Here is a 16,775-nt window from a genome sequence, read left to right on the forward strand (position 1 = left end):
ACTATTTGATTTTATTTACGTGTTACAACTTTAAAGTGCAAAACAAGACCTAAATCAAGGACAGTACAGTACAGTACATATGTTCCCATATAACCGTTTTAGTTATAAATCCAAGCATTTATAAAGCATTTGAACGCCACATGCCTTTCCATTGGCTACTTTAGTTGCAGGCGGCGTCTGGTTGGCTGTGATTAGTCAGGTGGGTTTTTTTTGGAGGAAGTGTATTCTGCGACCAATGCGTACTGGAACGCAGTTTACTTAATCGCAATTATGGAGCAGAATAATGGTGAGATTTTTTGGGGTGTTTAATTGATCTGCTTTCGTGTATAGCTGTAGAATAATGAGTATTTCACCCACATTAATCTTATATACATTTGGATAGTATTTGATAACAAATAATATAGTTTTGGTAAAGATGGCTGGGTCCCCTAACTACTGTACTAAGGTTGAAGGGGCGCTATTTCCTGTGGTGTGTCTTGGGCAAGTACAGCCTGGTGTTGCCCATTCCTAATAGATGTTTCCACCCGGTCGCCCTACCCTTCTGGATACTTTTTGTTTATTTCTTGTTGGGAATTTGAGTCGGTAGCAAAATAAATATGACCAGAACCGCCAATTGACACCCCCCATTTCTTGAGGGTTAAAAAGTAACAAAATTATTGAAAAACTCAACCCTGCCAACCTCAGACAATCGCTCCCCTTCTTGATTGCAATTCCCCTCATTAATCGAGGACTGCTATGTAGAATTAGACACAAAATAAACAACACAAACAATTATTTCAGCATATTTCTTAGTTATTTTGCCAGTAAATCTAGTGTTGCTTATCTCAGAATAACATCTGCTAGTGTAAACTACTCGCCCCACCTTTAAACTTCCTAAGTAAGACGTGTGTCAATGAAATTTGAACTGAAAATACATATACACAAACAAAACAAATATAATAACCGGCAAATCAAATTAAATATACTTGAAGTTAATGATGTGCCTTTACAGGGGCAGTGTGCATTATTTAGTGTTTTTCATTGGTTAATAAAAATAATATTGATTTAAAAATAGTCATACATATTATCATGCAGAATTTTTCCATATTGCAGTGGTTAGCACATTCGCCTATCACCCAAAAGGACCGCTTGGAAATATATGCTGGCCTGGAGAGGAATGGGCACCATTTAGGCTGTACTTGCCCAATACATACCACAGGAAATGGTACCCCTATGACTTTAGTGGTTAAGGGATCCAACCAACCAACGGCAAGATTATTAGCGATCTACGATGATCTTCTGCTGCCAGTGACCGAGAAGATCCGGATAGGAGCTGAAATGGGCGGGACGATTAGTCTAACAAAAAACAAGTAGAAAAATATTGCCACACGGCGTGCACAATTTGAAACAATCAAAAAAATATGGGTAAAATGTATAAATTGACTGGTATGCAGACAAAGTAGTCCTGTTGAGTTTTTAAAATTGTGTATCGTTATTTCCCCGCCCTGGTTGAAACGGGTGCCCTTTCTTTGCAGATAGCAGCAGCCTGGCCCAAGTGCGCCATGTGATCTTGGTTCTGTCCGGAAAAGGAGGCGTGGGCAAAAGCACCATCACCACTGAGCTTGCTCTAGCTTTGAGGCACTCTGGAAAAAAAGTTTGTGATACTCAATGGACAAAGAAATACGCATCTTTTGTGCTCTTATTGCTTCATAAATTGTGGATAAAGCGATTGCTTGGAATGCCAAAGGGTTCGGTGTCCATACCTTTATGACATTTTCACTTTAGAGTGTGGATTTTATTTTTTACAGCATTTTTTCTCACTAGACAATCTCATCTCATCAGCTACACCGCTTATCCTCAGTAGGGTCGCGGGGGTGCTGGAGCCCATCCCAGCAATCATCGGGCAGTGGGCAGGGGACACCCTGAACTGGTTGCCAGCCAATCGCAGGGCACACAGGGACAGACAACTGACTCGCTCGCTCATTCACACCTAGGGACAATTTGGACCGGCCAATTCACCTGAAATGTATGTTTTGGGAATGTGGGAGGAAACCGGAGTGCCCGGAGGAAACCCACGCAAGCACGGGGAGAACATACAAACTCCACACAGGAAGTCTGGAGCTGGATTTGAACCCACGGTTCCCAAGACATGGACTGTGCCGCACATGCGCTAACCACTGCGCCGCCGTGCTGCCTCACTAGACAATATCCACAACAAATTATTCCGACATGGCTAAAAACACATAATGTTTAAAGTTTGCTACGATTGTGCGTATGTTGAGTTACCTCTCTGGAATCTTTGTCTGGTACTAGTTGATATTGTTATATAATAGTGGTCTGCTATTGGCTTGTGTCACGGCATCATAAAAATGCAAATTTGCTATTGGCTAAACTACCTCCCACAACGCCTTTCTTTTCATTCAGTTCAGAATATTGTGTAATTGATAAACACTATACAAGTCATAAAATACTGTTTTAATTTATTGCTCCCATGGCTTGCAAAAGAGAGAAGCAAAGACATCATAACCATGGAAACAAAGTTTCGTGTTTGTGATCAAATACGAAAAAGGCACAAGTATCATTATTACCCCCGCTAAGGAATATGACCTAACCAATAGACCACCTGAAGTATTATTTACAATGAGGCAACTAAAGCAAACCGTCTTTTAAAGTTTTAGGATTAGTTTTATTTTTTATCTGCTGTCTTTCAATTCATATGCACATCTATTTGCACAGGTAGTAATTACTGTATACTATTTTGGTATTTCAATTTATCTGGATTATCAGAGGTCCGGAACACATTAACTGATTACTGCAAATTCACTTAGCAATCCCCACCTCTGAACTGTCGTATGTCGGGGTCTACTGTAAAGGAATGATGCTTGGATGAAAGTTCTGTGATAATATATTGTAACTTTCCATTTCTAAGAACCTTCTTTTATGTCTAATCTTTTACTGTGCATTTACGTCACCTTCTTTTAGGTTGGCATCCTGGACGTGGACCTGTGCGGTCCGAGCATCCCGCGCATGCTGAACGTGGGCCATCAAGACGTTCATCAGTGCGACTCGGGCTGGGTGCCGGTCTACGCGGACTCGGAAAAAACCTTGGCCCTCATGTCCATCGGCTTCCTCTTGGACGATCCGGATGAAGCCGTGGTGTGGAGGGGCCCCAAGAAAACAGGTGCCGCACATCGAGCAGGGTTCATGAAGGCTACTCCCAAGTAGTTTTGTACTTGAACTCATTTTTCTGTGTTCTTAGCGATGATTGGTCAGTTCGTGTCGGACGTAGCGTGGGGAGAATTGGACGTCCTTCTGGTGGACACGCCGCCGGGGACGTCTGATGAGCATTTGGCCATATTAGAGAACCTCAAGAAGCAAAAAGCAGTTGATGGGGCTGTTTTGGTCACGACCCCCCAGGTATGAACGTGACTTTTCATTATATTTTTCAATGTTTTAGAGGGCTCCACTTAAAAAATGATGTGACCTTGTAGGCAGTGTCGACAGGCGATGTGAGGAGGGAGGCAACATTCTGCAAGAAAACCGGAGTGCGCATACTCGGGATCGTTGAAAACATGAGCGGCTTTGTTTGCCCGCACTGCTCAGTGAGTGTAATCTAACATGATTTTTAATTTTTGGTTTACTTTGACTTGATCTTGTGGTTGTAATATTCTAGGAATGCAGCAATATATTTTCTAAAGGAGGTGGCGAAGAATTGGCCAAGCTCACAGGATCACCCTTCCTCGGTAAGTTTGATTTAAACCAATTTTTAAGTTTAGTGTTATAACACGGGATGGATGTCTCCAAATCAGGTTCTGTGCCCTTGGATCCTCAGTTGTCTGCAAGCCTGGAGCAAGGCAAAGATTTTCTCAAGTCATTCCCCAACAGCGCCACCTTCAGTGCCATTAGCGCCATTACTAAGACTCTCATTGAGGTCGTGCAGAATTCTTGACAAGAGAAATGTCAAAAGATTAATTTGAAAGATATATTGTATGTATCTCTGTACCCTTCGGAGTTCAAACAAGAATATAATATGTGACTGAAATCTTTTTTTTAACTGCAGTTGTAACTGAATACGACACATGATAGCCTTTATATTTCAAGAGAGTACAACTAGATCTTTTATGGGCGATTAAATGATTGCTACTGCTAAATTGTAGTACTTTAATTTGCTCATGGAAAAATTTAAATCAACACATTAGGCTAATGGTGGCAATACAGGATATGGTTGACTCCTCTGTAAATAGGAAATGTATTTTAGGCAAAAAAAATAGAAGAAATGGTGTGGGATAACTTGTTGATTTTCATACTTATTTCTAGCTAAGTGCATTATTGGAGAACATTTCTTATTAAAAATCAATTGAATTAGAGAACACTTGGGCTGACTGAGGCCACTCGCGAAAAGCATCCCTGAAAAGAAGAAACTTAAGTTACTACAATACAAAAATAACAAAAAACAGCTACTGTATAGTCCCCTCTGGTTCTAAGTGGCTTCATTCTAACAACAAAATGTGTCCATGTCTCCGAAAATATATCCTGAATCTATTTTTGTTATCAAATGGTAACGACACAAAAAAATCCAGACAAAGATTCAAACAGCTTGAACTGTGAGGAACATTTGGGTGGAACAAAAGTAGACGGGAGTGTTTTTGGAGACGGGGCGCACACACACACGTTTAATGCAAACAGCAGTACTACAGGAGGAACACTGAGAATATTTTGCAGTCATGATTCGAGTACAACTACACACCAAGACTCGCAGCCCCAACAGTAACCACTGCGGGCCTATCGTAAACAAAACCGACAATTACAACCAGAGGAATCCCAACCATTTAGCACAATTAACCCACAGTGCATCAAACCAATCTAGAGAAGTCTAGGTTTGTAAATATATATCCATGGAAGTTGGACTTGATGCATATCAACAGTTTAATTGATACATTTCCATAAATAAAATCAGTGGAAAGGAAAAATATGTCAATTTTAGTAATCAATCGAAGATGAATGCAATCCCACAGGGAAAAAAAGAAAGCTGTGTGGCCCTTTGGTCAACTCCAGGCCCCAAATGAGGGGAACAGGAGGAATCTTCATACTATATTTCAAACACACCCACACACAAGACAGACAAATTACTACGTTGCGCATTTACAAGTTGACTATCAAATTTGTACACATTGTTGAGACAAGACTGTATCATGGAGTCGTTTCCATTTTTTTCATTTTTGGGATATATCTTCTCTTCCACTTTGTGTTGGGAGATTTAACAAACACACCCTCCCTCCTCTCAACACGCAATCACACTCACATACGATTTACACTGCTCCAGCAGCGACATGTCGGACAGCTTTTGTAGTGGGGATGCGCTGCGCGGAAACGTCGTTCATTTCGTGGAGAGGATAAGAGCGACAATGAGCCCGTAGAGCCCCAAGACCTCTGCAAAAATCAAGATGAGGATCATGCCAACGAAAAGCCGCGGCTGCTGAGCTGTGCCCCTCACGCCGGCGTCGCCCACTATTCCGATGGCGAATCCGGCCGCCAGACCGCTCAGGCCCACGCTGAGGCCCGCCCCCAGGTGGAGGAAGCTCCTTAGACACAAAAGTTGACCTGTTAGCTCATGAGGAAATGGCAGTGTAGAATGAAGGTCCAGACTCTGTCTTTATAGCAAATAGCCTACACAAATTATACACAATATAACAAATGAAACTCACTTGAAGAGGGTGAGCCGTTCTGTGATGCTGTTGGCGATCAGCACCGCTACAACCAGGCCGTAGATGGCAATGATACCCGCCATAACCACAGGGATGATGGACTTCATGATGAGCTCAGGCCTCATGACAGACATGGCAGCGATGCCAGTGCCGCTCTTGGCTGTGCCATAGGCCGCTCCCAAGGCTGCCGTGCAAAAGGACAAAAAAGGAAAACGGTTGAGATTTTGCAGACTAGACATCACACGTCATTGAAGACGGATGTGAAAAGTTTGTTTTGGTTCCTCACAAAATCCATCCATCTCAGGGAAATTTTGCCTTCATTCAAATAGCGTAAAATTATTTCATCTCTACGCTCATCGCTTTAGGTTGTGTTCTCTTAATAGTGTCATTTGTGCAGTCTATAAAATGGATTAGATGAGCATTAAAATACAACTCTTGACTTGTATTTGCTTTTTTTAAAGATGAAAAACAAACACATTTGACATTCTTGCTTATTAAGCCACTGTGGCTGAAAATAAACACAGGCATGCATGAAGAGGTCAACTGGTTGCTTTCAAAAGATGTAACACGTAAATATTATGGTTGGCAGGTGAGGCTTCATTCTGCACGGCAGCTTAACATTAGAATAGGATGGCATTTATTGTCATACAATAGTACAACATTGGATAACTTGTCCTTTCAGTGAAAAAGTAAGGTTACTATATTTTCACGACCATAGGGTGCACCGTGTTATAATGCGCAGTCACTTTCCATGCCCTCCCCAGGAATGATGCCGCTTTTATGAAAGCTCGAACAACACTCCTGAGAGACATGTTAGCCCAAGCGTCGACAATACATTCTTTTCATCATAATCCGCTTGGATTTTCTGGTCCTAAAGGAAAGATGCTACCAATTCATTAAAGAAAAGCACCAAAACGATGACAATAACTTTCAAACTGCAAGATATGCTATGGCGTTAGCATCCATGAGTACTTCTGCAATTTGCACGTGACATCACCTGTACTCTTCTACACAAGCGGGACACAGGACATGTCTACAAGTCAGTCAGATTGCATAAGTCACATTTAGTTGGAAATGTAGACAATTTTACAAAAACATTGGATTTCCCCCTAAAAAATTGTTGCAAGTCTGTGTCATGGCCAAAGCTCGAACCTATGACCTACAACTCTCAAGGCGGGCACCCAACCCTTAAGCCACTGAGCTGGTCTACGTCGGCCACTATACATCACAGACAGGGCGCACCCTGCGCCTTATGGTCTTGAAAGTATGATACGTAAAAAGATAAAAACGTGTCAAAAGATTAAAATATTTGTATATATATATTATATATACAAACCCCTTAACGTTCCTGTAAAATTAGGCTAAAATCCAAATCAAAGACGTACGCAGAGTAAAATGAATGCTGGTCTTGAACATTTGAGAATATGGACAGTTTTGGTCTCTTTTGAAAGGTAAGACTCTGAACTTTTATCCCAAACTGAAATAATCACTGCAATTGCTACTAACATGGAGTAATCCGAGTAAGAAAACGTAGAAATAGGCTTTTATTCTCGACTGATATATATATATATATATATATATATATATTGCAATTAAAAGTCTGCAGATGAGTGTAGCATGGGCATCTTAGCTGGAAAATCGTCGAGACAATAGTTCCAAGCCTTACCTTGTACCATGTCAAATTTGATCACAATCTAAAAAACTAAACATTGTATTTTAAACATTTTTCCAAGGGTAGGTCTAGGCCTTTCCAAAAGTGGCCATTTGGACACGACCAATTTTCAACACTCAAATCTTTTCAATTTTTTATTTTATTTCCGCCAATTTCTTAAACATTATGTAAGTTGTAAACCTTTCCACAAGTCAATCAATGATTGTGCGTAAAAATTAATCACTAGTGGCATTTTGCACACTTATTTTTGGGTTTAATTTGAATAGGGATATCTTCATATCGATTTATTCCCAAAATTAATTGGCTAACTAATGTGTCAATCCTCATTTGTATCGGTTAACCATTGGCTAAAGTTATTCGGAGGCGGGTTCTCTTTAGCATTTACAGACTCTTATAGGGTATTGTAGGTTGTAGACCGTAGAACCAAGCCTGCAATTGGCTGAAAAATATGTCGAATCACAAGTTAGTTTGTGCAAGGGCTGTAGAAAATAATTTTACTTGCCTGTCTATTTGTAAACGGGGAACTATAGGGCTAAATAGACGGCTAGCAACAGGTAACGTCCATCGATACAGTGATGCTTTTTGGCTGATTTTTTTTTTACATACCAGCATTATCATGTGTTTAGGAGTAAATATTTCACACTGTTAGATTCACTAAACTCTCATGGATGTCAGGAGGCTATGGTTGCTTACAATCATCGAATGTGATGGTTGCAAGTCAAAGTCTTTGGTGAGCTACACCGGCTTTATGGTTTTTGGGTATCTTGTTTCACACTGATTGTGATGTTTCTGTGATGGGTACATTTTCAAATGGTCATATCTTGAATCCCAAGAGTTTAAGCTTACCGATGATGTATTTCAGTGACTGATGACATCGTACAAACACGCATTTGCTTCTAATCAGTCCCAAGGCGGACAAGCGGAACATTAAGGGGTTAATATTCTTTAAAAATGTGCGGACTTACAGTGGCAGTTGTAAGAACGCAACCTACATTTACATCTATGTCAGTTAAGCACATGTCTCCATTAATAAGTACAGCAGTACTGCTTGTTTGACTTCTTAAGGAGACAAGATGTAAACCTTGTATTGGCATCTGAAACGCCCCGAGAGACATCTTGGAGATGCTCTCCATTAAATTGTTTCTTGGGGCTAGGTGTTTTGAGCTAATGTGGATGGCACGTGTCAAACTCAGCCTGAGGCTTTCTGAGAAAAGGGTTTTGAGGTGAGGCAATCACTCAACTCTACCCGCAGTGGTCGACCACTTACGGAAAATGTGGTGTGGTTAAAACCTTCAAAGTAACGCCAAATGCTTCTCTGTAGATCTCGTTAAATAACGAGAAACCTAATTAAACAATAGATAATCATCAGAAAAGGCCCCGCACTGCAGAGCTACCAATTATTACCTAACAAGGTAATAAATTACTTTCAGTAACATTACCCAGTGTCAGCTGCATTATTTCTCAGTCTGATCTCCTCAGTGAATTGACGTGCTAGCGTGAGAGTCCTCAAAAACATGCATTGAATTCAGACTATGAAACACATCACATGTGGTATTTCCCACAGCTGGTGCAGTGTGTACCTACAACACTGAGATGTAATCCTAATCTCTTGAAATCAGGCAAAGAGCTTTTACATTTTTCCTCCTTGCAAATGATTTTTTTTCCTTCTTTTAACAGGAAGCCTCTATCTGACGTCACAAGACATAAGAGATGCCCCGAGCTTACAAAACTGCTCAGGCATATCAGAGTAAACGATTCAGCAGGCGAGATGGAAAAGCGAACACCGGTGCAGTATTAGGGCCAGTAGTAAAAAATAAATCATCTAATTTTTATGTAACGGCGGGCATGCTCTGTAAAGATGAGGGTGCAACATTTACAGTATGAGTCACGCTTGAGCCTCACACCACAAGAAAAGAGCTATGGGCCTAATGCTACATGCAGAAACACTGCATTTAAAAACCTGTCCTGTATGAAGAACTAACTGCATATTTCACATCAGTGAAGTGCTTACGCTTATACTAGTATAGTAACTTGTAGTACTAGTATTGGCTGGACGTGAACCTGGTTGTTTGTGCAGGATAATATTTATTCATGATTTCATAAACACTAAATAGATTGCGTTGAGCCTTTATGACACTTCTATTTCTGCATCAATCAGGAAGAGCTGGATTGGCATTTAACCAACTATAAATGTCTATGAGTGCCAGCGAAAGTCCATGAGTGACCTCCGAAAACTGATGAGTAAAGTACTCCCATTACCTACTGTGGGAAAATGACTTATTACAGCAAAACCAAATATTTAATTCAGAGAACACACATTTTTTGTCGATGCCACTGGAGCTAAGATGAAATAATATCTTGTATAATGTAGGCATAATCTTGTATGAAAATGAAGACTTCAATTTCCAGAGAATCCAGCCATAACCAGACTAAAATTCCTGTAAATATACAATTATCCTAACATGTACGCATGCCATTACTAAATCACATTTCTTTAATCTGAGCAACAGTTTCTAGGTATGCCAAGATTTCACAAGACCAAGTCAGCTGGCGGGAGCTGGTCAGAAGAACCATCATGTGATTGTCATGTGACCTGGTGTCATTTCTTTGAGCAATGAGGAAGTAACCCATCTAAGTAAGCCTTAGAATTTGGACAAGAAAAGGGAACACCATAAACTGATCTACGTTACATACTTGGCAGTTCACGTTTTATCTTTGAAAATGTCTTAGTTGCAGATCAGCTGCAGAAACGAGAATCATTTACATGCAGGGGGCAATATGGTTAAGTCACAGATGAGTGATGACTACTTCAAACTGTATACAGTACACTTTATTGATGACCAACCTTTAAATATGTTCAGCCATTGCAGCTTCCTTAACAGATTACTATGTGTGATAATAAAAATACAGCCTTATCTTATGTTATAGACTGCATCTGTTTAGAAAGACGTTCCATGTGGAATTTGTAATCAGTGTGGGAAATGCGTGAGCCCGTTTAAGAGATCAAAACGTGTTGATTAGAGTGTATTTCTAACAACTTTGAGCAAGGGTATGTAATCTAGAAAAGAAAATGTCAATCTCTTGAACGTGATGTCAACTTAGGTGGACGTCATCTGTTAGCTTTAGCAACCGTTAGCTTAAACGCCCGTCGTACAATTCAGTGATAACATCATTTCGAAATGACAGAAAGAGAATGAAAATAGAGCTATAAGATCAATGAAGCGACCAAAAATGTATTTCGTGGTTGCCATTCAAACGACCGCGCTCGAAATGACATTAAAAACACGGAGGGTCGCCATTTTGTTTACAAAAAACATTATTACAAATATTATAATGAAATAAAATGGAAGCCTGAGTGATAGTTACCACTAAAGACCATTGCAGCGGAGGCGCCCATCACTGCAAAGAACGGGGAGTATTCTGGGCTTTCGGCAGACATTGTTCCACACCAGGTATCAAAAAAATACGAATAGAAGCAGAAAACGGGGAGGGTAACGAGCGAAAAAAGGGAAGCCCCGGTGAAGGCCTGCGAATTTGATCTGGAGGAGGGAAGAAGCGTCTAGCTAAACTAGCGATCCAGTCACGACTCTTGAGATAAATACCCGGCGCAGAAGCACAAAATGGCGAAGCGGAAACTATCACCTGACCAAGATGAATCCATAAACGCCACTGTTTCATCAAAACAAACATTTTTTCACAACGCACATCCTTATGAAAAGATTTAAAATCGTAAATAAAAATTACATCTACTGGCACTGTTTTTGTTTCTCTGATTTAAATCACAATTTACGTTAGTGGTTCTTTGAAGGTCACCCCTAAGTCAGAGTCAATTTGGTACAGTCCGCTGCGGGCTTCCTTGATATGTGCGATGACGGTTCAGGGGCAGGTTTCAATGATTTTTATATTTTAATTGGGGATCCCATGAACATATTTTTTTCGAACTAATTTGCATTTGTAGACTTTAAAAATAATGTAAACAAATATTCACCGAGTGGAGTAGGCTGAACAAGCAGCTCTGTAATGCAGGCTTGATGGCATCAGTCATTTATAAAATAGAATAGAATATACCTTTATTGTCATTGTTACAAAATGGGTTAACATATTCTCATCTCATTATCTGCACCTCTTATCCTCAGTAGGGTCGCGGGGGTGCTGGAGCCCATCCTTGCAATCATCGGGCAGTGGGCAGGGGACACCCAGAACTGGTTGCCAGCCAATCGCAGGGCACATGGGGACAGACAACCCACTCGCTCATTCACACCTAGGGACAATTTGGACCGGCCAATTCACCTGAAATGCATGTTTTTGGAATGTGGGAGGAAACCCACGCAAGCATAGGGAGAACATACAAACATACAAACTTCGCACAGGAAGTCTGGAGCTGGATTTGAACCCAAACAGGAGGTTCCTATGACATGAACTGTGCCGCACTTGCGCTAACCACTGCGTCACCGTGCTGCCGGGTTAACATATTGTGACAACGAAATTGGGCATGGTACTCCAGTTTCACATATTCACAGTGAGGAAAAAAGAAAACAAGAAGATAAAGGAACAGAGAAGATACGGTTATAAAAACAAGGAGGATAAGGTTATTGTTATAATTTACACAATATTTACACAAAGAAATGTCGGCATGTAGGATGTTGCATACAGTTGGTATTGTAATACAGTTTGGTATCGTAAGGGTTGTGCAATATACATTTGGTGCAAAAATAGTCAATATAATGCAAAAAATAGACAACATTGTGCAAGGTGAGCCGTAAACACTGTGCAAGAAACATAGGCATGAGTACCATTTTACGTTCGTATGAGGTAGTGGGAGTTTTCAGTTTTTTGTGCGGTGTGTGTTTAGGGTGGTAATGGCTCTGGTGAAGAAACTGTCTCTGAGTCTGTTTGTTTTGGTTTTGTGTGACCTGTAGAAAAGTCCTTGATGATGTTTTCTGCTCTGCTGAGGTAGCAAGAGCAGGCAATGTCCTCCAGACTGGGCAGAGAGCAACCGACGATTTTCTGGGCTGTTTTGATGACCCTCTGGAGCGTTTTCCTGTCTGCTGCTGTGCACCCAGCATACCACACCGTAATGCAGTATGTTAGAATGCTCTCAACTGTGGTTTTGTAAAAGGACACCTGCAGCTGCTGTTTTAGATTATATATTGCAGGGGTCACCAAAATGGTGCCCGCGGGCACCAGGCAGCCCTCCTAGGAAGTCAGAACACCAGAGTACACTTTCAACCTCAGACAATTGCTCCCATTTTAATGACGAAATTCCCCTTATTAAGCAGAGTTGGGAATAAAGCCATTATAGACAACGCCGTTACATTATATTTTTTCAGTAACGGGGTAATATAACTCATTATTTTTTTTTATATTACAAGGCCATCATCGTTACTGACGGTCAAAAGCGGTGCGTCACTTTGAATAATATTTTTCATGTCTTTTTGGATCATTTCGCCATTCAAACTAGCGACTACAATATAGCTAGATAGCGATTACGAATACAGTATTTACTATTTTGCCAAAAGAGAAGGCAAATAAAGGCTGTTTAATGTGTTTGTATAAAAATATAGAGTTTATTTCAACCAGTTCAGGGTGTCCCCTACCCACTGCCCGAAGATGGCTGGTATGGGCTCCAGCAACCCCGCGTCCCTACTGAGGATAAGCGGTGCAGATAATGAATGGATGGATGAAGTTTATTCTTTATTCTTCTTTTATCTCTCTTGTTCATTTTGTTATTGTATTATTTATTTTGTTTCTTTTTTCTATTTTGGTCTTTCTTTATCCCCCCCCCTTTAAGTCATTCTGTGCTTAATATTGCATATTAATTGATAAAAGCAACAAAAACAACCTGAGGAGCCGATACGGACCCGAAAAAGCCGGCTCTCTTTAGTGAGCCAGGCGGAAAAAAAAACGGTTTTCTAAATTAGTTGGGATTCCATCCATCCATTATCTGCAACGCTTATCCTCAGTAGGGTCGCGGGGATGCTGGAGCCCATCCCAGCTGGTTGCCAGCCAGTTGCAGGGTACACAGAGACAGACAAATTACTTGCTCGATCACACCTAGGAACAATTTGAACCGGCCAATTAACCTGACATGCATGTTTTTGAAATGTGGGAGGAAACAGGAGTGCCCAGAGGAAAACCACGCAAGCATGGGGAGTACATGCAAACTCCGCACAGGAAGGTTGGTAACTAAATTTGATCCCATGAACTCATTACTGTGCCGTGGACACGCTAACCACTCAGCAAGACGGGTGGCCTTGTCAGGATTTTTAAACCGGCCTGAGTCAGGCCTGTCAGGGTTTTAAACTGGCCTGCGATGCAACCCTGAGAAAAGCACAAGAGAAAAAAGAGATGCAGTTTTAAGTATGTCCACTTGATGTTGCCATAGACAGGCATCACTAAAAAAGCAACTGTAGCTGTATTTCTCTCGCTTTCTCTCTCTCTCTAACTCTCTCTCTCTCTTCTTCTCTCTAAATATCCATCCATTATCTGCACCGCTTATCCTCAGTAGGGTCGTGGGGGTGCTGGAGCCCATCCAGCCATCATCGGGCAGTGGGCAGGGGTCACCCTGAACTGGTTGCCAGCCAGTCGGAGGGCACACAGGGACAGACAACTCGCTCGCTCATTCACACCTAGGGACAATTTGGACCAACCAATCAACCTGACATGCATGTTTTTGGAATGTGGGAGGAAACCGGAGTGCCCGGAGGAAACCCATGCAAGCACGGGGAGAACATGCATACTCCGCACTGGAAAGTTGGTTGCTGAACTGTGCCGCACACGCGCTAACCACCGCGCTGCCGTACTGCCCCTCTTTAAATTATATGTGTATATATATATATATATATATATATATATATATATATATATATATATATATATATATTATAAAAAAAATTGCTTGAATGGCAACCACGAAATAATAAAAAAATAATAAATCATAAAATAGGAAAATATATAAGTATATTTCTATAGCTACAAATCTGAAATATATACATAAATACCTATTCTAGCCTAATGATGACACATAGTGGAAAACGCCATAGACAAACTATTGTTTTACGTCAGTTTTAAAAGTACGAATAAACAACCGAACACAATAAGGGAATCAACCATGTATACAGACAATGTTTCAATACTAGGTGTATAGTCTTTATCCACATGTAGAATATTGGTGATTCTTCTTGGCATATCTATAAACTGATGATTTACATTTTTCCCCAACAAAACATGAACTGAAATTCCTGACATTTTCACCAGTCCCCGCCAGCGCAGCAGGCTTACGCTTTGCATTGAGATGTTACATGCTGCAACGTGGAGGCACCAGAGGTAGGGAATGTGACGCGACAAGGGTGAGGGTGGGCTGCTAAGAAATCCTCTCTTCTTCCTGATCTGGAATGGGGAGGTCCATAGCTTGCGTGTGCATCAGAAAGGGATTGCACACGCCTCTTTTTTCCTCCCCTGCAGCCCAGTCAGCACTAGACAAACACCCCCTCCCCCTTAATGCCATGATAAAGCGTCATCTCACGTGATGCCATTTTACGAGCACCACGGGCTTTCTATATATCCAAATCAATGACAATTTTGTTAATAAAATATGTACAGAAGATCTAACATTTGTAGTTATACTGGCCTTGGGAGAATCCGTAAAGGAGAAACGTGACAAATCCTCACAAGGGCACTACGAGGTCACAGTGCTTCTCTAAATGCAACATTGGTTTTTCCCTCCCTTCCGCATTCACATGACAGAAAGGAAAAAAAATCTGAAGTCTGCTTCCTAAATCCCTTGGTAAAGAAGGGGTTGGGGGGCTCAACATAGGGTTAAGACATAAGCATCTTATAGGAGGGGTCTGGAAAGCATGGTGTCCGAGTGATGCACCAGACCAGCAACACTCAAGGCTAAATATAGAAGCGCATGTGTGATTAGCGGGATCCGGAGTCGACAGCACTTAGCGTAAGAGGGAATCACGATGCCACTTTGTTATCGAAGATATTGGCCATGAGATGTTTTACGCTGCAATATCTGCAGCCGATAACGTGGATGTTTGAATACATTACAGCAAGTAGAAAGGCCAATATAAGAATTGTGAAGCAGTGGTCAATAGTCAAGTCATGTTTATTTGTATAGCCCTTAATCACTAGGACTCTCAAAGGGCTGTACAGACTACTACTACACCATCCCCTGATCTAGAACCTACATGAGGGCAAGGAAAAACTCAAAAACCTCAACATGAGGAAAACAAAGAAACTTTGAGAAGGGACCACACATGAGGTAATCCAAATCTTCTGTTTTCCTATTAATTAGAGACTTAAAATCAATATTTATGCTCTTTCTAGTGGCAGATACAATTATTACTGAAATAAAGAAACAAACTGCATGTTAACAGTGGCTCAGTTAATGCATATTAATATTGACTGCAGGTCAGTTGTGCTTGAATTCTCAGTAAATATATATATAAACTTTATATTTAACATTTTTTTCCATCCATTCTTATTTTTCATTAGAGGTTTTAATAGAGCTCTATTTGTGTACAGTGCTATGATTACAAAACATTGTTTTATATCATTGGAAAAAAAATATATGAAAATATAATTATATTGGAAAATAATATTCAAAATGGCAATATTATTGGCCTAGTGAATTTCGTTTTTTAAATGTGGTAGTAAAATTAAAATAAGACTTAACGTTATACAACAAAATGTCCTGAAAAGAGGACTTAAAACAATTCTCATTTGTTTCTTTTATTTTACTATGGTTTAACTTATTTTTGCTGTTACGCCATTTTAATATTTTACTTTTATTTGTAGACATATTTTATTTTTTTTCTGAAATATTTCGACTTGCTTTTCCAGTTTAATGAGAACAATTTACATTAAAATAAGTTAAGTATTAAAAAAGCTAATTTGACAATATTTTAAATGGTTTCTGTAGTAAAAAAACAAATGAATACAGTTCCACTATATGATAGTTACAATACTGCTTTGGTTACTTTACACATCATAAATCTTACATTGTAAAGCAGCAGAATGAGAAAATTATACAAAGGTTTTGTTTTTTTAACTGTTTGAATTAGACTTTTCTTTCAAAAATGAAGACTGCCAAATAATCCAGCATCTTTTAACCACAAAATCCCAAATTCAAATATATGCAACTGCTTTTAAATGTTGGGTACATTTCTTTGGAGTGCTAAGCATTTTTGAATACAGTATTTTTTGATGAGAAATTGAGACGGATTATTTTAAAACAAAGTTGGCTAATTATTTCTTCACACATTGAATGGACTGTGTACTGCAACTAGTTGTAGAGGTTTGAGTAAACATTTCCATTGATGCAGTTCAGTCTGAAACTTCCCCAAACAAAAATAGAGATGAGTAAATTATTTCCCTGCCATCTACATTCTTATTTCAACTGAATCAAAACT

The 16,775-nt window shown here is 40.1% G+C and overlaps 2 protein-coding genes across 2 annotated transcripts; one reads left to right on the forward strand and one right to left on the reverse strand.

Moving 5' to 3' along the window:
• The first annotated feature begins 210 nt into the window (after positions 1-210).
• On the forward strand, positions 211-4,026 carry nubp2 (nucleotide binding protein 2 (MinD homolog, E. coli)). Its single transcript, XM_088323287.1, has 7 exons — positions 211-286; positions 1,515-1,633; positions 2,962-3,160; positions 3,239-3,396; positions 3,471-3,581; positions 3,653-3,722; positions 3,789-4,026. Exons 1-7 carry the CDS (start codon positions 271-273, stop codon positions 3,926-3,928), a joined length of 813 nt encoding a protein of 270 aa, XP_088179413.1. The 5' UTR covers positions 211-270; the 3' UTR covers positions 3,929-4,026.
• Positions 4,027-4,620: 594 nt separating this feature from the next.
• Positions 4,621-10,982, reverse strand: atp6v0cb (ATPase H+ transporting V0 subunit cb). The gene is made up of 3 exons (XM_088323288.1): positions 10,723-10,982; positions 5,685-5,868; positions 4,621-5,561 (listed from the first exon to the last, which is right to left on the reverse strand). Exons 1-3 carry the CDS (start codon positions 10,793-10,795, stop codon positions 5,357-5,359), a joined length of 462 nt encoding a protein of 153 aa, XP_088179414.1. The 5' UTR covers positions 10,796-10,982; the 3' UTR covers positions 4,621-5,356.
• Between the last annotated feature and the right edge of the window lie 5,793 nt (positions 10,983-16,775).

The sequence above is a fragment of the Urocampus carinirostris genome, chromosome 19 (genome assembly GCF_059441175.1).
Source record: "Urocampus carinirostris isolate Australia breed hairy pipefish chromosome 19, RoL_Ucar_1.0, whole genome shotgun sequence".
NCBI lineage: Eukaryota > Metazoa > Chordata > Actinopteri > Syngnathiformes > Syngnathidae > Urocampus > Urocampus carinirostris.

Excerpts from the sequence above, each read along its gene's own strand:
- nubp2 (XM_088323287.1), top strand. Across the intron at positions 3,161-3,238 it reads GAGGGGCCCCAAGAAAACAG|CGATGATTGGTCAGTTCGTG; the intron begins GTGCCGCACATC and ends CTGTGTTCTTAG. Across the intron at positions 3,582-3,652 it reads TTGTTTGCCCGCACTGCTCA|GAATGCAGCAATATATTTTC; the intron begins GTGAGTGTAATC and ends GTAATATTCTAG.
- atp6v0cb (XM_088323288.1), bottom strand. The coding sequence starts at position 10,795 with ATGTCTGCCGAAAGCCCAGAATACTCCCCGTTCTTTGCAGTGATGGGC. Across the intron at positions 5,869-10,722 it reads CGCTGCAATGGTCTTTAGTG|CCTTGGGAGCGGCCTATGGC; the intron begins GTAACTATCACT and ends TTTGCACGGCAG. Across the intron at positions 5,562-5,684 it reads GAACGGCTCACCCTCTTCAA|GAGCTTCCTCCACCTGGGGG; the intron begins GTGAGTTTCATT and ends TTTGTGTCTAAG.